The sequence below is a fragment of the Lynx canadensis genome, chromosome B3 (assembly GCF_007474595.2).
Source record: "Lynx canadensis isolate LIC74 chromosome B3, mLynCan4.pri.v2, whole genome shotgun sequence".
Lineage (NCBI taxonomy): Eukaryota > Metazoa > Chordata > Mammalia > Carnivora > Felidae > Lynx > Lynx canadensis.
In genome coordinates, this window is record NC_044308.2 from 87943948 (window position 1) to 87966895 (window position 22948).

Below are 22948 nucleotides of genomic sequence, written 5' to 3' on the forward strand. Positions count from 1 at the left end.
TGGGTTAGAGCCCCTCATCAGGCTCTGTGCTGTTAGCACAGAGCCCGGAGTCTGCTTCAGATTCTGTGTCTCCCTCTCTCTCTGCCCCTCCCCCGCTCACGCTCTGTCTCACTCTCTTTTTAACTTGTTAACTTTTTAACATCATTTTCAATAATACTTTTTCTTAACATCATTTTGTCTGTCAAATCTCTTATTCATATCACTTATAATTTATGTATTTTTTTTATCTATTTCTTTGTTGGTTAGGAATATTTTCTACTTTAACAGATTCAAGTAGCAATGGCTTTTCAGTAGGGGATTATTTTTCTCACACAACAAGAAGTCTAGAGGAGCTACAGGAGATGGCTACTAGCATTGGTTCCATGATTGATCCCACAATACCAATGTCTCTGAGAATCTTTTGGCCTTTCCCTTGTGGTAACAAGATGGCCACTGCAGTTCAAGGCAATGTGTCTGTACTCAGGACCAAAAAAGGGGGAAGGAGTCAGAGCCTTTCACATCTGATTCTTTTGTCATGAAGGCAAAACCTTCTCCAGAAATTCATAGCAGATTTGTGTTCATCTGTTGGCCACAGTGTATAACAGGATCACCTGTAGCTTGGAGAAGGGTAGGGAAGCAAAATTGTAAGCCTTTCCAGTCTTTCCAGTAAGAGGTAGAAAAGAAAAAGGGGAGGGGGGCAGGGGAGTGAAAGGAAGAGGGGATTGGAAATACCTGTGGACCAAGCTACCAGTAGTTTTGCCACGAGTTACAAATTGACTAGAAATTTTGCACTTGAATCTTGTTACATCTTAGCTGATTTTTAAATTATAGCCTAATAATCCAAATTGTGTTTTACCATAATTTAAACACTCTCGTTGGGTATCTAATCTGTTTTCAGTGTTAATCCCATATAGAAAATGCTACCATGAATATCTTCATGTATAAAACTTTTTCCTTTCTTTGACCAGAAGTTCCCAAGAGTAGGGTTGCCAGTAATGAGTTTATCAATTAATACTGCATTTGAAAACTGAACTGAGGTTTTAAGAATTAGGGATTTACTTTTGCTTCTCATAATAATTGTGGTGTAACAAGTTCAGGGTTGGTAAAGCAGCTCTACAATATCTTAAATGCCCTGGACTACGTCCAGATTTCTCTTTCATCAATTTTAATAGCTTTCATCTTTTTAGTCATGATATGGTTGCTTTATCTCTTGCCTCATATCTAGATTCCAGAAAGAATAAAACGGCACCACTCCCTCTTGTCTATATCAGGGGAGCAAAACATTACAAGAAACCCTCAATTTATGTATTATTTGCCAGCAATCTATAAAATTTTCTAATTATAAAGAAAGCTGGAAAGTATAATTTTTTAGCTGATAACACTGTCAGGCCTGCCAAAAATGGGGGTTCTGTTAGAAAAGAGAGTGAATATTGGGTAGGGAGCCAGCACTGTCTACATTAAAGAGTTTAGATTTCCAACCTATACCCCAGTTACCAGTGTACAGCCTCACATTTTTTGCTGATTTGATGCTTAGGGGGTGAGGGGCTGGGGGTTGATTTAATAAAGTTGAAATATCAATTATTCTTTTAATTTACATTTCTTCTATAACTAGTGGCTGAGCATCTTGTTACACATGCTGCTCACAGAAGAACAGAATTCCTATGGACTAGATTAAAAAAGGCAATTTTGCGTGTGCAGAAGACAAGTGGTATAAATTAAGTAGTTACACCTCTATTTTCCAGCAAGCCACAGAATCTCTAATAGTGAACTGAGAACTCATGTTTATAAGGACTCATCTGGCATAGGATATTTTTCAGGAGTGTAGAGACAAATGAAAGTTAAAGACATTTTAAACCACTCATGTCCTAAGAATAAAGTAAGAAGACTACCAATATAGCTTTAGTGTTTATCAAGCCTTTCACAATTAAAAGTACCTTTGATTTTAATGAGAAATTGAGGAGAAAAATTTCCCCAACTCTTAGGTAGAAAGCCTTAAAGATCAGGGGCGCTTGGGTGGCTCTGTTGGTTAAGTGAGTTCAAGCCCCGCATCGGGCTCTGTGCTGACAGCTCAGAGCCTGGAGCCTGCTTTGGATTCTGTCTCCCTCTCTTTCTCTGCCCTCCCTGTCTCTGTCTCTTAAAAATGAATAAACGTTAAAAAAATTTTTTTTAAAAAGAAAGAAACTCTTAAGCTTACTGAAAAATTACACATCTTAAATGTGAATTTTTTTATTTTTATTTTTAAAATTTTTAACATTTATTTATTTTTGAGAGAGAGAGCATGAGCAGGGGAGGGGCACAGAGAGGCAGACACAGAATCTGAAGCAGCTCCAGGCTCTGAGCTGTCAGCACAGAGCCCGACGCAGGGCTCAAACCCACAAGCCATGAGACTGTGAGCTGAGCTGAAGTTGGACACTTAACCAACTGAGCCACTCAGGTGCCCAAAATATAAAATTTAGAGGTATTTTGAAAATTACAGCTACCAAATGGTAGTTTAATCATGTCTATGATGGGAGCAGTGACAAAGTAAATTAGATTGCACCTATAATTTTTTTCCACATAAAAGATTACTTCTTTTGTTCAGGAGGATATTATATGTTTATTAAATTGTGATATTTTAATTAAAATTATATTCATTTCTATTTCTAAAAATAAGATTATTTCATCTGTGTCTTTTAGCAGAATAAGCAGTTAGAGGCCGAATTAGATTAAAAGTGGTTCAGGTTATCAGTTCTAGCATCTGGGGACAAAGATAAAAAAATGATTTAGAGGGGTGCCTGGGTGGCTTAGTCTGTTAAGCCTCCGACTTTGGCCCAGGTCATGATCTCACAATTTGTGAGTTCGAGCTCCACGTCAGGCTCTGGGCTGACATATCAAGAGCCTGCAGCCTGCTTCAGATTCTGTGTCTCCCTCTCTCTCTGCCCCTCCCCCACCTGCTCTCTCTCTCTCTCTCTCTCTCTCTCTCTCTCAAAAAATAAACATTAAAAAAAAAGAAAAATGCTTTAGAAATTATTGAGACAGGTCAAGTTGACCTGTGTTCATGCCAAGATTATATTTTGCCTATATATGTTACCAAATTCCCATCAAATTTGTAAAAAAAAAAAAGTTTCCCAAATGACGCTAGAATATTGATTTATGTGAGCTATTAGGGTTTCTGAAAAAAAAAATGGTACTGTGATCAAGTACTAGGTAAAATAAAGTTAAGCTGATTATTGAGGTTTTCAGAACCTGTAAAATGTCATTAATGTGCATTAAAGATCTACAAAAGAGGATGGATTTCCAAAATATACTTGATCACAATGCTCATTTTTCAAAGAGCATTTTGAAAAGCTTTTGTAGGTTCTGTCCAGTTTCTTAAAATTTGATGACCCCCAAAACTGTGCCAATTCCAGCTTCTGCAATCAGTCTAAGGGCCTGAGTGAACTCCCATCCTATAGCTATATTCTAGTAGAGCTTTGAAACAGTTCACCAGGCAACGTTGGCTCTAGGATTTTGTTTCCTTTTGTCACTGCATATTGGGTCCTGCTGTGGACTGGATACTTATGTCCCCCCAAAATCCATATATTAAAATCATAACCTTCAAAGTGATATTAGGAGGCAGGGTCTTTGGGAAGTGATTATTAGATTATCAGAACTCTGTCCTCATTATGTGATTAGTGCCCTTATAAAAAAGATCCCAGAGAGTTAGCTAGTGAGTGCCCTTCTGCCAAATAAGGACACAAGCAAAAACATCTGTGAACCAGGAAGCAGGTACTCACCAGACACTGAATCTCCTTGTCCCTTAATCTTGGCCTTCCCAGCCTCCAGAACTGTGGGAAATAAATTTCTGTTTCTTATAAGCCTATAGTATTCTGTTATAGTAGCCCAAATGGACTAAAGTTCTGATGACATCTCCAGTTACAAGGTTTGATTGCTAGACACAACGACTCAAGCTGTGTCATTATGGTTAGTAGAAGCCACTGACTAAACACTTTATGCTGTCCTCATAGTTTGTCATTCATATGGTACACTTTTCTACTTTCTGCTCTTTAAAACAGGTATGCTACTCAGTAAGGGCCCTTGATGACTCTAATTAAGATGAAGTCATGCAAAAGGATACTGAAATCTAAGCCACTTTCTAATTGCAAAAGGCTTATAAACCAAAACATTCTGTGTGATATTTTTATTCTTTATTTCCATATGTACACACAATAGGCACTGTGCTATTTACACAGATTATCTCAATGTTTACACCAATCTTATGATTTTATCCCTTTTAGCAGGTTTCTAACCTGGAGCCCATGAACTTGAAAAGGAAAAAAATTACATCTCTATTTTTACTATCCTCCTTTTACTTACCATTTCCTTCAGTTATAAATATAGGAAACAAACCATAGTATCATTCATCAATACCTGTGACTTTGTTAGTTAGCATCAGAAGTCCTAGATGTTTTCATATCAAAGTGTAGTTGCAGATGTTTCAGAATATTCACACAGTAGTTCAGAATACAGTAGTTATAAAACCTGCCTTTAGATCATGTCTGACTGCAGATTTCCTGTCTATAGCTTCTGGTGCCAACTAACTATAGGCCTGGAAGCCAACACCAAACATTGTAGTTGTGTGTTCTCACTCTGGTTTCACAAATATCTGCATTACTTTCTGGTATTACCTAGGTATGACTGATCTATAAATGGAAGGACCTGAGCCACAAGACTACTTCAGTTTAAAGAACACCCCACAGGCTCTTAGGCAAGCTAAACAACAGCTGTCATTCTGATGTCTTCACATAAAAATTAATTTTAATTTGTCTCTCTCTCTCTCTCTATATATATATATATTTCTAAGTTTGTTTGTTTGTTTATTATCTTTGGTAATCTCTACACCCAACATGGGGCTCAAACTCACAATCAAGAGTCACATGTTCTTCTAAGCCAGCCAGGCACCCCTTGCCTCTATTTTAAATATATTGCCTTGTTTAACATAAAGCACATATATCGCATTTTTTTTAATGTTTACTTACTTTTGAGAGAGAGAGAGACAAAGTGCAAGCAGGGGAGGGGCAGAGAAAGAGGAAGACACAGAATCTGAAGCAGGCTCCATGCTCTGAGCTGTCAGCACAAAGGCCGACGTGGGGCTCGAACTCAAACTGTGAGATCATGACCTGAGCCGAAGTTGAGCACTTAACCAACTGAGCCACCCAGGCGCCCCTACATCACATTTTAAATACTTTGAAGTGCACCTGGGTGGTTAAGCACCCAAGTCTTGACTTCAGCTCAGGTTATGATCTCACAGTCATAAGACTGAGCCCCGCACCAGGCTCCACACTGAGCACCGAGCCTGCTTAGGATTCTTTCTCTCTGCCCCTCCCCTGTTTGTGCTCTCTCTCAAAAAAAATAATTTTTTGATAACATTATATCAGTACAATTGTTTCCTTTGTAGCCTTATGTATTTTATTTGTGCAGTAAAAACATTATGAGAAGGAGTTCATAAACATCAACACACTGCCAAATAGGAGTCCCTGGCCCCCAAAAGGTTAAAAAACAAACAAACCCTATACTATGAGGAAATGAGTTTTCACCACTGTCCCATCCATCCCAAATATGGGTCCTGAGAGTTTTCCCCTTCAACATTCCTCCCAAGAACTCCTGCTACAGGGGCACCTGGATGGTTCAGTCGGTTAAGCATCCTACTCTTGATTTCAGCTCTGGTCATGATCTCAGTCTTAAGATTGAGGTCAGCCTCAGGTTCACAGTGAGTGTGGAGCCTGCTTAAGATTCTCTCCCTCTCCTTTTGCCCCTCCTCCACTTGTGTTCTCTCTCAAAAGATGGATAGATAGATAGATAGATAGATAGAATAAAGAACTGCTTCAAAGAAAGGGTTATTATCCAAAAGGGGCAGTTTGAATGAGGCTCAGTACAACTTTGGGTGAGACTGGAGAAGTATTCCTTCTGCTAGCAGATCTATAACTGATAACCCATGGATTCCCCCTTTTGAAAGAGAAAACAACAGCTTACATTGTTCCTCAGCACAAATGGCTGAAATACTTCATGATCTGCATCACTGGCTTGACTTCCACATAGTAAACGATCTCTTCTCTGTGGCACTGGGCATCTTGATGTACAATAAATCCTCTTTCCAGATGGCACCCTCCATAATGTCTTTCTCCCTAACCAAAGACCTCTGCTAGTTAGCCCTCCTGACTTAGGGATTGTGGGATGATTACTTTAAAACTCAAATAATATAAAGCTAAAAGTAAAAATCTCCATTTATTATACAATTTACTTGTAACTTTCCAGTCTTTTTGATAGTATCATGTATATTTATACATTATATGCACAGTATCCTGTAACAAACTTCTCTTAATACTAATTAACATTCACTTACATAAATATATGTTGATCTAGTTCCTCCCTTTCACCAGCAGCACAGTATTTCCTTGTATGCCAGTACCATAATTTAATCAAGTGTCATCAATGAACACTTAACTAGGGGCACCTGGGTGGCTCAACTGGTTGAGTGTCCAACTTTGGCTCAGGTCATGATCTCGCGGTTCATGGGTTCTAGCCCTATGTTGGGCTGACTGCTGTCAGCACAAATTCCACTTCAGATCCTCTGTCCCTCTCTGTCCCCACCCCCGCTTGCACTCTCTCAAAAATAAATAACACATTTTAAAAAAATGAACACTTAACTAGTGAAAATCCTTATACATACAAGTTTGCCTACTCATTTTTCCCAGCTTGAGATATATTTGACATATAACATTGTCTTTTAAGTGTAAGGTGTAGAGTGTGCTGGACTAATATGCATATATATTGCAAAATGATTACAATAGTGAACACATCCACCACTTACTCCAGTTAACAAAATGTTGTGTGTGTGGTGAGAACTCTTAAGATCTACTCTCTTAGCAACTTTTTTTTTTTTTTTTTTTTAAGTAGGCTTCAAGCTCAGTGCAAAGCCCAGCACAGGGCTTGAACTCATGACCCTGGAGATCAAGACCTGAGCTGAGATCAAGAACCAGATGGTTAACCAAGTGAGCCACCCAGGCATCCCCAGCAATTTTCAAGTATACAGTATTGTTAACTATAGTCACCATGTTATACATTACATCCCTAGAACTTATTCATCTTATAACAAGATTATACCCTTTGACCACATTTACCCTCATTTATTTTCTTAGGTTAAATTTATAGAAATGGAATTGCCACATTAAAGGATATCCGTGTTTTAAATTGATGTACTTTTATTATTTTTTTTAATGTTTATTTATTTTTGCGAGAGAGAGACAGCACAAGAAGGGGAGGGGCAGAGAAAGGGAGACACAAAATCTGAAGCAGGCTCCAGGCTCTGAGCTGTCAGCACAGAGCCCGATGCAGGGCTCAAACACAGGAACTGGGAGATCATGACCTGAGCCAAAGTTGGACACTTAACTAAGCCACCCAGGTGCCCCATTGATGTGCTCTTTTAAAAAAATTTTTTTTTCAACGTTTATTTATTTTTGGGACAGAGAGAGACAGAGCATGAACGGGCGAGGGGCAGAGAGAGAGGGAGACACAGAATCGGAAACAGGCTCCAGGCTCTGAGCGATCAGCCCAGAGCCTGACGCGGGGCTCGAACTCACGGACCGCGAGATCGTGACCTGGCTGAAGTCGGACGCTTAACCGACTGCGCCACCCAGGCGCCCCGATGTGCTCTTTTAAAGGGCAGATATTTTTTCTCATTGCCACATAGTACTCCATTGTGTATATATACCACAATTTCTTTATCCATTCATCAGTTGATGGACATTTAGGCTCTTTCCATAATTTGGCTATTGTTGAGAGTGCTGCTATGAACATTGGGGTACAAGTGCCCCTATGCATCAGTACTCCTGTATCCCTTGGATAAATTCCTAGCAGTGGATGGAACTGGAGAGTGTAATGCTAAGTGAAATAAGCCATACTGGAGAGTGTAATGCTAAGTGAAATAAGCCATACAGAGAAAGACAGATACCATATGGTTTCACTCTTATGTGGATCCTGAGAAACTTAACAGGAACCCATGGGGGAGGGGAAGGAAAAAAAAAAAAAAAAGAGGTTAGAGTGGGAGAGAGCCAAAGCATAAGAGACTGTTAAAAACTGAGAACAAACTGAGGGTTGATGGGGGGTGGGAGGGAGGGGAGGGTGGGTGATGGGTATTGAGGAGGGCACCTTTTGGGATGAGCACTGGGTGTTGTATGGAAACCAATTTGTCAATAAATTTCATAAAAAAAAAAAAAAATAGGGGCGCCTGGGTGGCGCAGTTGGTTAAGCGTCCGACTTCAGCCAGGTCACGATCTCGCGGTCCGTGAGTTCGAGCCCCGCGTCGGGCTCTGGGCTGATGGCTCAGAGCCTGGAGCCTGTTTCCGATGCTGTGTCTCCCTCTCTCTCTGCCCCTCCCCCGTTCATGCTCTGTCTCTCTCTGTCCCAAAAATAAATAAACGTTGAAAAAAAAATTAAAAAAAAAAATAAAAAAAATAAAAAAATAAAAGTAGTTGAGAAATTTCACCCTTGGAAAAAAAAATAAATAAAAATAAAGGGCAGATATGCACTTATGGCAAATATGGTATGCACTATATTTTCCCCTATTTTAACATTTTAATAGTGTTTTCTGCCATGCAAATAGTTTTTAAAATTTTTGTCAACAGTTCTGTCTGCAGTAAAAAAATTAAAACACATTAACATGAAATCTACCTTCTTAAATTTTTGTTTACAGTATTGTTAACTATATGCACATTGTTAATACAGATCTTAGAACTTTTTCATCTTGCATAAAACAAATCCTGTACTCCTTGAACAACTCCTAATTTCTCTTTCCCCAGCCCTGTCAACATGCTACTTTCTGCCTCTATGAATTTGACTACTTTGGGTACCTCGTAAAAGCGATAACCTTTTTTTTTTTTTGGTCATTCTGTGACTGGCTTATTTCACTTAAGCATGTCCTTAAGGTTCATCCATGCTGGCATATGACAGGACTTTCTTCTTTTGGTTAAGGTTGAATGGTATTTCACTGAATGTATATACCATATTTTCTTTATGCATTCATCTGTTAAAGGGCAAGTTGTTTCTACCTCTTGGCTATTGTGAATAACACAAGAGACAGGAGAGTTCAAATCTCTCTTCAAGTTCTTGATTTCAATCTTCTGAATAGTCACAAGCAGGATTGCTGCATCATACAGCAGTTCCAGTTTTAGTTGTTAACGGAAATTCCATAGTATTTTCCATAGGAGTTATATCATTTTACATTCCCACTAACAGGGCACAAGGGTTCTAAATTCTCCACATCCTTGCAAAAAAATTTTTTTTGGATAATGCCATCCTAAAAGGTGTGAGGTGATATTACAGTTTCAATTTGCACTGGTGATTACTGATACTGAGCATCTCTTCATATACGTGTTGGCCATTTGTGTATCTTCTTTGGAGAAATATGTTTAAGTCCTTTGTCCATTTTTTAATTGGGTTATTTTTTTGCTATTGAGCTGTAAGAGTTCCTTATATATTTTAGGTATTAACCCCTATAGATACATGGTTTGCAAATACTTTTCCCATTCGGTAGGCTACCTTTTCACTCTGTTTCCTTTATGTATAGCAGCTTTTAAATTTGATGTTGTGCCATTTGTCTGTTTTTGCTTTTGTTGCTTGTTTTTGGTGTCAAATCCAAGAAAATGTTGCCGAGACCAACATTATGAAGCTTTTCCTCTGTTCTACGAGTTTTTTGGTTTCAGGTCCTAAGTATCAGTCTATAATCCACCTTGAGTAAATTTTTATTATGGTATAAAGTAAGGATTCAATTTCATTTTCTTGCATGTGGATATCCAATTTTCCTAACAGCATTTGAAGAGGTTATTAATTTTTTTACTATTTTCCTTTATAACACTGTACATTTTTTAAAAAGTCCTTCTCTACAAGATGATAAAACTAGTATCTTCTTTAGTACTTTATGGTTTTATCATTTTACATGTAAACCTTTAAGTTCTTCTCTTCCCTCCCTTCCTGAGAGAAAAAGAAATTCAATTCTCCTATATTGTTTTTTGTATAAACTAACTCTCTCCTTGCCTCAGCTAGAAGAGACTTCTTTTTTACTACAAGTAACAAAATACAGAACCAAAAGTGGATTGAACAATATAAGGAATTTATTATCCCATGTAACAAAAAGTCCAAAGGTAAAGCAGTTCCAGGATTGGTTAATTCAGAAGCACAATAAAGGTGCTTCCTATTGATGCATCCTGCTATCCTCAACGTGATGACTTTCATCTTCACGCTTGTCTTCTCTCGGTTATCAGATGGAAGAGGAGATGATAGACACACTAGATGAGCAATGACCCAACCCACTGAATAGACATTGTCCAATGAATGTTGGTGTGACTAAGCCAATTATCCACCCCTCTGCTCTTGGGAAATAGTAATTAGGGAATAAAAATAAGGATGTTAGAACCTTCACCAGTCCTTCCACACATGGGGAAAAAAGGTGAAAGTCAAAACTGTAACAGGAGTAAGTATAAAATTCCTTCCTAAAATGCCTAATAGTCTTTGGCCCTGGAGTCACTGAATTCACATTTAAACTAATCTATATTACACTTTAATTACATTAATGGAGTTCTCAAGGACTGAATTCTATTAAAGTAAAATTAAGGACTAAGTTCTGTTAAAGTAAAATGAACTTTTTTGCAATTTAGGCGGTTAGATACAGTATATATATGTATCACACACATAATACACAATGTATATAATAAAATTTTCATAGGCATAAAAATTCTTAATAGAAATAAATTATAATAAAATAAAAAATGTTTAATTTAGTGTACTGTTTGCTTTTCTTAAATAACTAAAATAAGTTCATAAAGCAAAACTGAAATGTGCTCATTTTTACAGAAATGATTCTGATTGATACATACTTTTTTAAATTAAAAAAAAGTTCGTAATGTTTTATTTATATTTTTGAGAGAGAGAAAGAGAGCATGTGTGCATGTGCTAGTGGGGGAGGGGCAGAGAGAGAGGGAGACACAGAAGCTGAAGCAGGCTCCAGGCTCCGAGCTGTGAGCACAGAGCCTAACGCAGGGCTTAACGTCATGAACCACGAGATCATGACCTGAGCCAAAGTCAGACACTTAACCAACTGAGCCAACCAAGCACCCCTGATGCATACTTTTCTTAATGCTAATTTATCAAACCCTGAGTTTTGCTTTTCTATCTGTGGTTAAATACATACCAGTCTGAGCAAATATGAATGTTTAAAATAAGGGTTCTAAATCTTGGGGTTTAGTTGTTTGAAATCAGGTTTTCATTCTGAATAGTTTTAGTAAAATCTATGTTATGGTAGAATGTGTCTTTATCTGCTTTAACTTGGTCTGTGTTAAATTTATAAAATACAATCTTACTCCTGGTTAAGAGTGCATCTTTCATTACATAAATTAGCAAATAGCTTATATCAATACAAATGTCCAACTACTTGAAATACTTTATACACGAATAATTTATCTCTTTACACTGTTGAAGCCTTGCCTTGCATTTCAGTATGTTTTAGAGCTTCTGTATCATCACCTGAAATTTACCTAAAAAAAGAAAAATGAAAAATCATTCCTTGACTTAGGTACAAAGAAAACAAGCTTAAACATCAATTTTCTGTTCTATTAGAAAGTAGTTTCAATGGAGAAACCTGCTATGTCAAACAACTTTTCACACTTTTCACAATACTCAACAAAGCAAATTTCATTTTTATGAGGTGATTATTTGTTTTGTGAATAGATAGATGTCTGCTTCTCCTCTTTGTGATTCCTACCTTTTGGGTATTTCACTGCTAATTATCATTGTGAATAAAAAGGAAATACAATGATGCTCAAGTCAATTTTATTCTTGGTTGGTAGCTCTGGTGAAAATATCTTTGGAAAGGAGTTTAGCAGTAAAAGACTAGTTGGCTTTATATAGCTTTATATATAATAGATGTACTCTAGAAAACTTCAGTGTTTATTTTTGAGACAGAGAGAGAGAAAGAGAGAGAGCATGAGCAGGGGAGGGGCAGAGAGACAGGGACAGAGGACCCACGCTGACAGCAGAGAGCCCAATGTGGGGCTTGAACTCACGAATCATGAGATCATGACCTGAGCCGAAGTCGGACGCTTAACCGACTGAGCCACCCAGGTGCCCCTAGAAAACTTTTTAAAAAAGACATTTTCAATGCTATAGGGCAATTTGCTATCTTAAAAGAATAATGCAGAAATTTTTCCTTTAAAAGTTAAGAATCATCACTTAAGCTGTCTTATAAATTTGGACTACTTTAGCCTACTTTCTTAAATTGTTACCATTATAAATTTTAAAATCTTTGAATATGAATATAGGGATGCTACATATTACTACATTAAATGTTAAAATTGGTAAAAGTAAAACAAAATGGTTTTAGCATTTTAAATTTCCTCTAAGTTAACTCTAAGTTAACAAAAACAAACAAACAAAAACCACCAGACTTGAAAAATAATCACTAAAAATAATCACATTTTTAAGAAATGTGAATTCAACTTACAGGCAGGCATTGAAGACACTTCAGCCGTTACAATACTTTTTATCCCCAAGTTTGATAAGCCACCTCTGATTAAGCCACAGGTAAATGCCAAATACTGAAAGGAAGAAAATGTAAAGAATATGAAGGATTTACTAAGAAAGCAATGCTATTGATAAATATGACATTGAGTCAAGCCTTCCTATTAATAAGTCATTGCTGTTTAAAAAAAGGTAGTGGGGGGGCGCCTGGGTGGCTCAGTCGGTTAAGCGGCCGACTTCAGCTCAGGTCACGATCTCGCGGTCCGTGAGTTCGAGCCCCGCGTCGGGCTCTGGGCTGATGGCTCAGAGCCTGGAGCCTGCTTCCCATTCTGTGTCTCCCTCTCTCTCTGCCCCTCCCCCATTCATGCTCTGTCTCTGTCTCAAAAATAAATAAACGTTAAAAAAAAAAAAAAAAAGGTAGTGGAAGAATTTTTTAAGTTATTGAAAATTATGATTGTTAAAACAAGTTCCCAGCTTCCTGGCAACTAAACCATGGACACGTGACTTGGGTGCTCCAGTCACAGACTCTGAATCTAGAATGAGTGAAAAAACAACCTGGAAACAGGTTAGAATTAGTTCTAGAGGCAGCAAACGTGGCTTGTGTCTCTTAGTGCAAAGGACTCTAACTAGACCCTGCCTGAGGAGTGACTTGGGCTGTCTTTCTGGCTGCCCTAACCTTCTACAGTTCTTGCCTGCTTTCTGAGCTTTCTCATCAATTCTGTATGTTTTTTTCCCCTATTCAATCAGAGTTGGTGTCTGCTTTCTACAACCAAGAATCTTGATTTGTTCAAGACTTACAGCCAATCTGCCATAACAAAGAATTATCCCATTCAGAATCTCAACAGTACCAATGTGGGAAACCCTGTCATATGGAAACAAAAAAAAAGGGAATGGGGCTGAGCTACAGCACAGAAAGCCAGATAAGAACAGGAACCAAAAAATAAATTGTCCAAGGAATTTTTGATTATGCATATGTTTGTACTGCATGACAGCCAATAACACAATATATCTATGAATAATATAGATAATGTTATAATTACATAAATGGGTACTGATCAGTAATTAAATCTGGAGTCATGAAATTTTGACCTGGAAAGGACTTTAGAGATTGTTAATAATATAGGTACTATTATAACCAACTTTATTAATGTGGGAATTAAGGTCCAAAGGGGGTTATATAACTTATCCAATGTCACAAAACTGTAAATTGCATAGTTTAAAATTTAGATTTATTTGGTTCCAATTCCATGCTCTTTCCACTATAACTATAATGCTTTTGTTAGATAATTTATATACAGATAAATGTTTACAGATAAATAATAGCTCATACTGCCCCAGATATTTTAATCATCTCAAAAGAACCCTTACATTAAACTTGTCAGCTTTAATATATCTGCTGATCTACTTATTGATTCCTACCTGAGATTGAAAAACAAAAACTAGACAAAACACAGAAACACAGATATACTTAACACAAAAAACGTATTCTTAGAAACACGTTAATAACAGGGAAAAGTTTTTGTTTTAAGTTTATTTATTTATTTTGAGAGAGAGAGTGCACATGCAGGTGCGAGCAGGGGAGGGCAGAGAGAGCAGGAGAGAGAGAATCCTAAGCTAGCTCCACACTGACAGCACGAAGCCCGATGCAGGGCTCAATCTCATGAACTGCGAGATCATGACCTGAGCCAAAATCAAGAGTCAGATGCTTAACCAAACTGAGCCACCCAGGCACCCCTCAAAAAATTTTTAATTAGCTAAAGGATATTATAAATATAAACTCAGGTGAGTAGTTTTGCACAGTTAATACCAGTTTTATAAGTTTGACTATCTTTTCTGATACACCTATGCTAAATTCAAGAATCTAACATTAATCTACATTTCAATGGCATTTTGTTATAGTGTTTCATTAGTCATCATAAGCCTACTCAGCTATTGGTTAATACAGATTATTTTAGTATGATGAACACCTGTCTCCTATTTCACAGAAAAGCATTTAAACAAGAAAAACAACAACTTTAAAACCTATTTTAAATTCAAAACTCTGTTGTGGTTGACATCATACTCTTCCCTATGAAAATCCCAATCTTCTATTCCAATAAATACCTTAGATGCATGTTCTAAATACTGTTTTCCTGCAGACATCTGAGTAAGCAGGCGAAATTTGTTGTCCTGAAGTACATAGATGCCCTGTTTCAAAAACAGAAAAAATATCCAGAGTCAACGTATGCTGTAGTCCTTAAAAATTTTCTCCTCACAACAATTAAGAGTTTGTAAGTTATTAAAACTCTCCTTTCCATTGGTCAAATTTCTTTAAATGAAAGAGTTTTGCAGTGTGTAGGCTGAAGAATTGTTGAGAACTTTATAAAGCTAATATTTATTGAAAGATTTAAGATACTATAGATACAAAGATGCAAAAGATAGTTCCTACCCTTAAAGAACTCAAAGGAATCAGAAATACATGTCCAGGTGGAATTAACAGTTATATATTATTAGCTCATATCTAGAAAGCCAATAACCAAATTCACTTCCTCTCATTAGCATTTCAATACTTACAAGGTAACAGTAATATTGTTATATAAAAAAATGAAAAGTACTGGTAACTACTAGATACATTATTTTCATTTTCTAATATTTAATCAAAATGCCAAATCCACTCTAAAATATTTCCTTGAGTTTTATAAATCTATTTAAATGCATAATTTTCCATGCAATCTATTAAATTTTATCTATTATATTTTTTTTCTTAAAATTTTTTTTTAATGTTTACTTATTTTTGAGAGAGACAGAGTGTGAGTCAGGGAGGGACATAGAGAGAGAGAGAGAGAAGGAGGGAGGAAGAGGGACAGGGAGAGAGACACACAGAATCCGAAGCAGACTCCAGGCTCTGAGATGTCAGCACAGAGCCTGATGTGGGGCTCGAACTCACAAACTGTGAGATCATGACCCGAACTAAAGTCGGAGCTTAACCGACTGAGCCACCCAGGTGACCCAATCTATTAAATTTTATTTAACAAATTATTTTAATAGAAAAATGGCCAACAATGCAACAAATAATGCAAGAGTTACTTAAATATGCTCTATAAATTAGACATCAGAAATTACTCTAAAGACAAACATGATATATTTGTGGTTCTACATATAATCACCATTAAGTAATGATAACTAAGGAACCAAATCCTAAAACCTTTATCATTCTGACATTCTGCTACTTTTTAAAACTTAAGATAACGTTTTTATTTGGGGGAAAGAAACAGCTATGATTACTGATAACTATCTATTTGTTCTTATACACTGTATCCTATTAGAGAAAAAAAATCATGATGTATTAATAACATGTAAGAGAAACATTTCAAAGTTGACTAGAAATTATTTTAAGTTTTATATAATAAATAACTAAAATAGGACATTTATATTAAGTCAAAGGACTTTAAAAAATAGACCTTAATTTGCCTAAATACCTGATGATTTGTCCTTAGATTGTCGATTTGTTTCTTGAATACTGTAGTCCAAAAATCTTTACAAATGAACTTCATGATATCTAATTCATCCTTGAACCTGGCAGTATCTTTTGTAAACCTAAAAAGATCAACTAAAAGTAATCAGTATTTTTCCTCCAAAGAAAGCAGGAGGGTCACATTATTCACTAATTTTGAAATGCCAGAACAGCACTGAACATTTATTGATGGTCACAAAGTGATAAGCACCAAGCAAAGGAGATCTCATCTCAATTTACATTCTGTTATGCAATTACAGTATGAAAATTAGTCTAATAGCAAGCTGCAATTTTAAGTAAAATTAATTCTAGCACATTAAAAAAAAAAAAAAGCTGGGCATAATCACGGTATTGTTATATAAAATATAACCAGAGTTCAGCTATTCAAATAATGAGAAAGGAATAAGACCTTAAGACTGGATCTATAAATTGAAAAATTAGTACATACATTAACATAGACTCTAAAGAATTTCCATCCCTTGCATTTAAACAAAAATCCATTTAGGTTAAAGAACCTACTAGACCTTAAGTAGAAAAGGCAGCAAGATTTTATTATTTATTTTAATAAGCTTTTAAAAAATGCTTATTTATTTTTGAGAGCGCAAGCAAGGAAGGGGCAGAGAGAGAGGGAGACAGAGAATCCCAAGCAGGCTCCAAGATATCAGCCCCGCACCCAATGCTGTCAGCCTAGCACCAACATGGGGCTTGAACCCACAAACTGTGAGATCATGACCTGAGCCAAAATCAAGAGTCGGACACTCAACCAACTGAGCCACCCAGGCACCCCAAAAATGCAACAAGATTTTAGATAGTACACCAAAGTTTTTAGGAAAAATGTCTAAAATACAAATATATATTTTCTTCTGATATTAAAAGTTTTAACCGAGTTAAAATGGCATCAGAACTAAAGAGAAATTTCAATCTGTGAGTTAAAGAATACAGGATAAATAAAATTTAGAAATTAAAATTAAAGTACTTCAAATTTTATGCAATCTTTTGAAATGGATCATCTTTGTTTATAACCTACCTGGAAGAAAATTTTCAAATCCATACTGCTCACCTTTCTATCAATCCTTGTCCCACTCGAAACCCCATGTTTTCCAGCTTAGTAATACAGCGTCCATTTTCCTATTTTAAAAAATAATTGTTTTGAATATTTTTAGAATACCAAAATATCAGTATTCAAAAATTGTTTTAAGATGTTGACTAAAAATATAAAAGTACTTATACTTTTTTTACTAAAATATTCTAAGAAAAAGTGAATTATAAGTTATATTTCAATTATCTTAGTACTAATCATTTCATAAGGCAGTAAGGTAAACAGGGAACTGTTACTACTTCTCAGAAACGCCAAAGCCTCTGCCTAATTACTCCCTCTACACATTTTTTTTCCATTTTCAACTATTCTTCTCTCCTCAGTTATAGAAATGAAGTCAAAGTATCACCTTTCCACCAGTCACTCCCTTTGGGCAGTCATTAAATTCTATTGTTCCTGGCTTCAAAATGTCTCTTAGAGTCATCCAAGCTTTCCAGTCCTCAATGTGTCTTAGTTGATGATCCCACCATCCTATGTCAGAAATCATGCAATTGCTTTGTTTTTTCTTTGACAATCTCATCCAGTCTTCAGACTGTAAATACTACCGCTATGCTGAAGACTCTCAAAATCCTCTGGATCATCTACAAAGTTCTCTACAATCCAGATTTCTCTACCCCTCAGGTCTCAACTTTCTACTTTTCTTCACTCACATGGGCTCTAGCTACAGTGTTCTTACTGTCCTTGAATATGCCAGGCATGCTCCCACCTCAGGGTTCCTGCATGGGCAACTCTTCTTCCAGATATCCACATGACCAATTCCCTTGCTTCAAGTCTTCACTCACATGTCACCATCTCATGAGGTCCATCCCCACCCCCACCCCCCGCCCTGCCCCGCCCCGCTTTTTCAGGTGTACAATATAATCATTCAACAATTCTAATAGATTACTCAGTGCTCACCACAATAAATATATTCTTAATCATCCTTATCTATTTCACCCATCCTCCCACCCACCCACATCAGTGAGGCTCTTTTTTACTATCTTCTTTAAAACTAAATTATTCCCCTTTGGAAATTCTCTATTCTGGTGATTCTCAAAGCATGCCCCAAGACCAGCAACATTAGCATCAAAAGCTGCAAATTCTGAAACCCAGTGTAATCTGTGTTTTAAAAAGCCCTCTAAAAGTAGGGTGCCTGGCTGGCTCAGTGGGTAGAGCATATGACTCTTGATCTCAGGGTTGTGAGTTCCAGCCCCACGTAGGTGATAACTGATGCCCTATCCCATTTCTCTGCTTAATTTGTCTCCAAAGAACTTCTTTCATCACTTAACATACTATATACTTTACTGTGAATTTTATATAATTTCACATTGTCCATGTCCCTCTATCCCCACCCTCTGCTAGAATACAGCTCCAAGATGGCATGGATATTTATATAATGGAGCCTGTTTCCACTTCTTAGTGGAAGTGGAAACTTCCATAGGCCTCATTATTTGCTCAACTTTTTTTTAAGGAACCATGTATTCTACTAATGAGGTTGTGACAACTAAATCTGTACTTTTATAGTACAGACTTCATGGGACAGAGCCATCTAGAGGTCCCACAGTTTCCTCAAATAAGGCATATTCAAAATGATATTATTTTAATGTCCTCATCCTGTGCTGCCTCTAAAATTCCTTAACTTCATTAAAAGAACTACTATTCATCTAGTTACCCCAACCAAAAAACTGCCATTTACTTTACCTCTTTATTCCCAACCTTCCACATGCACTGCAGTCCTACGAAGCCTATTATCTACATGCTTTCAAAATCCATCTCTCTCTATCCTTACTACTTAAGTTAGCCCTTCTCTTTTCCCTACTGGTTTCCAGTTAATGCCTTCCAAATTACCTCTTTGTCTCTAGTTTTTTCTTCCTTTGATTTACCTCCTATATTTCTGATATAGACTTTCTAAAAAACAAATCAGGTTATTTCTCTACTGAACCTTTTAACACCCTCTCCTCTTCAAAATAAAGTTCAACTCCTTAGCATGGCATTATGTGCCTTTCCTTAAATGATCCTGGTTAACCAGATTTACTAACAGCCATATATCCACAAACATCTCTCCTTCTTCCACTCTGAAATTTCTGCAGCAACTCCAGAGTTCCATGTGCATCCACTCCTTAGCACATGCTGTTCCACGGACTATACATCCTTTAAATTCAGTTCAAGTATCACATTCTCCCAAAAGCCTTCCTTGACACTCCTTTGGGTCCTATGCTGTCATAATGCTCTGCACACAAATATACTATCACAGTCATTCGTTTTTCTGTTATTCTCCAACTCATTTCAAAACATGTTCAGGTGAGAACAAACAAGCATGCTCAGGTAGAATAAGTAACCCATAAGTTTTGTGGAACAATACGTTTTTTGTAGAATCACCCAAGAGTATGTTGATTAGCAGGAACTATGTTTATGTAGACATTCTCAAATACTATGATCACGTAAGCTTTTGAATTATGCCCTAGTAAATACCTCCTGACTTTGCTACTTGTTCATTCACTTTGGCATCTGTGAATGCTCACTAGTGGGTACCAAATTTTTAAAGAAAATTAAACTTGAGAATATTTTATTCTCTATTAACCTTTTAAAAAATCTATTCTCCATAAATTGGTAAATGTCCAATTATGCCATTTTTAAAAATTTAATTCCTCTCCAAGCATAGTTTGAAAATCATTGATTTGAAGGGTAAAAACTACTGGTTCTTTCCTTTATTTCACTTCAAAGTTTATTTATTTTATTTATTTAAGCAATCTCTACACCTAATGTGGGGCTCAAACCCAGAACCCAGAGATCAAAAGCCACGTGCTCCACCAACTGAGCCAGTCAGGCACCCCCCTTTATTTCACTTCAGAATTTAATGACTTCATCTCTGAAAACGTATATAAAAACTACAGCTTAATGTCAGGATTACGTGTCTTTCTTTTACATTTATTATGAAAAATTTGAAATACACTCAAAGTAGAGACACTAACACAATGAACCGTCATACACCTAGATTCCAACATGGATTCTAGTCTTCACAGCCACCTAATTTTTTTTTTTTTTTTTTAAACCAGGCTCCAAGCCCAAGTTTGAACTCAGGACCTTGAGATTAGGAATCACATACTGAATGGACTGAGCTAGCCAGGCACCTATGCTACATAACTTTTAAAAATCCTTTTGGCTTATATGTACTTTCAATTCCTTACTATAAACAAAGTGCAATAAGCAAAGAAAAGTATTATTAGTTTATTCATTTATTTTTAAAGTAGTTTGTGTATTTGCTTATTTATTCATTTATTTTTAAAGTAGTTTGTTTATTTGCTTGCTTATTTATTTATTTATTTATTTATTTATTTATTTATTATGTATTTAGCTTCACGCTCAGCACAGATCCACAGGGCTTGAACTCATGACCCAAGATTTTGTTTTAATGTTATTTTACTTATTTACTTATTTATATACTTATTTTATTTCATTTTTTGAGAGAGAGAGAATGCATGAGCAGAGGAGAGGAGCAGAGGGAGACAGAGAAAATCCCAAGCAGGCTCCACACTGAGCTTTCACTCCTATACTTAACTGAGTCCTTGAGATTCTACCTCCTATTTTACAAACCATTCTCTCTTCTTCTGTCTTAATTCAGATCTTCATCATCTCCTGCCTGGACCCCTGAATTAACAACTCTTCTCACTACAAAGATCCTCTCTCTCTAACCTAAACACGGGATTATCTTCCTAAAATGCAAATGGACCATGTCTTTCCCCTCTTTAAAAATTCTCCACGGAGAAGGTCAAATTCTTTAATCATACAGGACTCTTTCCAGCTTCAGCTTTTTTTTTTTTTTTTAATTTTTTTTTCAACGTTTATTTATTTTTGGGACAGAGAGAGACAGAGCATGAACGGGGGAGGGGCAGAGAGAGAGGGAGACACAGAATCAGAAACAGGCTCCAGGCTCTGAGCCATCAGCCCAGAGCCCGACGCGGGGCTCGAACTCACGGACCGCAAGATCGTGACCTGGCTGAAGTCGGACGCTTAACCGACTGCGCCACCCAGGCGCCCCTAGCTTCAGCTTTTAACACTTCTCACTCTCCAATCATTCAATTTAGTCACAGTGAAATATTTAAGCATAAATACACCACACTCTTTCATACATCTGTGCCTTTACTTTTGCCCACTTTCCACCCATCTTTATCAGCAGCATTATACAAAGAGCTTCTGACTTGAGCATGACTTAGGAATATCTCATTTTTAATAATCATTACAACTCCATGATTCTATCCCTAATTACTACCCAATACATTAATTATTCATTGAACCCCTATTCCCCAGTAACTATGATCTTATCTAGCACAGTGTCAGGCTCACAATACACCTGATAAATATTTTCTGAATGAATCAGTGAATGAATGAGGATTCCCACATATTAGAGGTAACCTCCAGGAAAATGGAGTCACTGTTTCGTTCATTACTATACTCCCAACACACAAAACCACCTCTGACACATAAGGGCACTAGATAACATTTTTTAAAATTAAATTTGTTTCCTAATTATAGTAACGCCTGCAAACTTTCCTTTAATCTTAAATCTCATTAGCCTTCTGTCTTCGAGAAGCGTGAATACTGAGGGTTACGGAGAGGGGATAGGGGTTGATTCTCAAGTATGTCCAGTGGTAGTGCTGGAAGTGACAGAATTAAGCAGGGGTGCCAAAATCAGCGTTGCAATGAACCCTGCCATAAATCATGGTAGCAACAAGGCTAAAAGTAAGAAATTTTGTGACCTGCAGGAATCAGATATGGGCCTGGACCCAAAAAAAGTGTCAAACAGAAAATGCGAAAGAGAAGAGGATTAAAGACTGAAGACAGCTCACAGGTTCTAGTCTTAGGATACTTGGAGGTGGACCAGTTTGTCTACACTTCGGGAGGTTTTGGGTGGCGATAGGACAGGGATTGAAGGAAAGAACTGAGAAGAAACAAAAAGTGTCACCGCGAAAGGACCTCAAGGGCCTGTGGGAGAACTCACCACCTCCCCCTGCTCCGCGGACTTGTACACTCCAGAAACCATCTCGTTATGTAGAAGCAAAAACAACGCCTCGTCCGCCATTTCCTGCTTATTCTTCCAAGCGCAGAGTTTAGGCTCCCGTTTCGGCCGGGCTCAAGGGTTCCGGCTAGCGCCTGAGCGATTTGCACTGTGGCGCCGCAGCTCCTTCAGTCCACAGCCGGTCCCTGGTTGCTAGGAGACCAGGAATTCGCTCCGTTTCCCCAAGGCTGCTACAAGAGTGAGGCCGGTACCGGGGCGAGCCCACCCCAGGGCCAACAAGCCCTCAGGCCCAACGACGGAATCTGACAGCAGCCGGAACCAAACGGAGTCAGCGGAGACCCTATCCGGCCCCTGGGCGGGGGGCGAAAATCAACTTCCGGCCCCCTCTACCCCGGCATTCCGCCAGCTCTATGATCACAGAGTTCCTTTTCCGTGCTGAACTCCTCGCGTCCCCATAGGGTAAAGGTTCCTCCTCCAGACGATATCGGAGGCGGGGGAGAGAGGGAGCAGCATAAAATAAAACAAAAGGAGCTCCCGCTGCCGTCCGTGTGTTACCTAGCCATGTGTTAGAACTGACAATTAGCTTCATCAAAAGCTTTTATTTTTGCCACATGTTCAATAGGGAGAAAAGTTGTAAAAAAAGAAATGAATAAATCATTTTTTCAGGCTATAAAGTTTAGACATATTGAGAAATTAGCCCAATCCATTGTGGATTAAGCCTGGGTATGCAAAAAGATTTAGAGTCATTATGGCCACAAGGAAGTTTACTGGGAGTGGGGTATAAGGGTCAAACGGGATGAAGTAAGAAAAGAACAGGACGTACTTGAAACAAAATACAGGGGCACCTGGGTGGCTC

At 37.5% G+C, this 22948-nt stretch overlaps 1 protein-coding gene across 2 annotated transcripts; it reads right to left on the bottom strand.

Moving 5' to 3' along the window:
* Nucleotides 1-11357: 11357 nt before the first annotated feature.
* On the bottom strand, nucleotides 11358-22447 carry TRAPPC6B (trafficking protein particle complex 6B). 2 transcript variants are annotated; one of them, XM_030318995.1, is made up of 6 exons: nucleotides 22075-22446; nucleotides 17061-17128; nucleotides 15966-16083; nucleotides 14611-14694; nucleotides 12491-12584; nucleotides 11358-11525 (listed from the first exon to the last, which is right to left on the bottom strand). In XM_030318995.1, exons 1-6 carry the CDS (start codon nucleotides 22153-22155, stop codon nucleotides 11494-11496), a joined length of 477 nt encoding a protein of 158 aa, XP_030174855.1. In that variant the 5' UTR covers nucleotides 22156-22446; the 3' UTR covers nucleotides 11358-11493. The 2 variants fall into 2 exon arrangements, with proteins under 2 accessions (XP_030174855.1, XP_030174856.1); XM_030318996.1 differs by lacking the exon at nucleotides 11358-11525 and adding an exon at nucleotides 12086-12125 and having other exon boundaries at nucleotides 22075-22447.
* Nucleotides 22448-22948: the final 501 nt, after the last annotated feature.

Coding starts and splice junctions, on each gene's coding strand:
- TRAPPC6B (XM_030318995.1), bottom strand. CDS start 22,155: ATGGCGGACGAGGCGTTGTTTTTGCTTCTACATAACGAGATGGTTTCT. Junction 14,695..15,965: donor ATCTAAGGACAAATCATCAG/GTATTTAGGCAA, acceptor TTTTTGAAACAG/GGCATCTATGTACTTCAGGA. Junction 11,526..12,490: donor AGTGTCTTCAATGCCTGCCT/GTAAGTTGAATT, acceptor TTCTTTTTTTAG/GTAAATTTCAGGTGATGATA.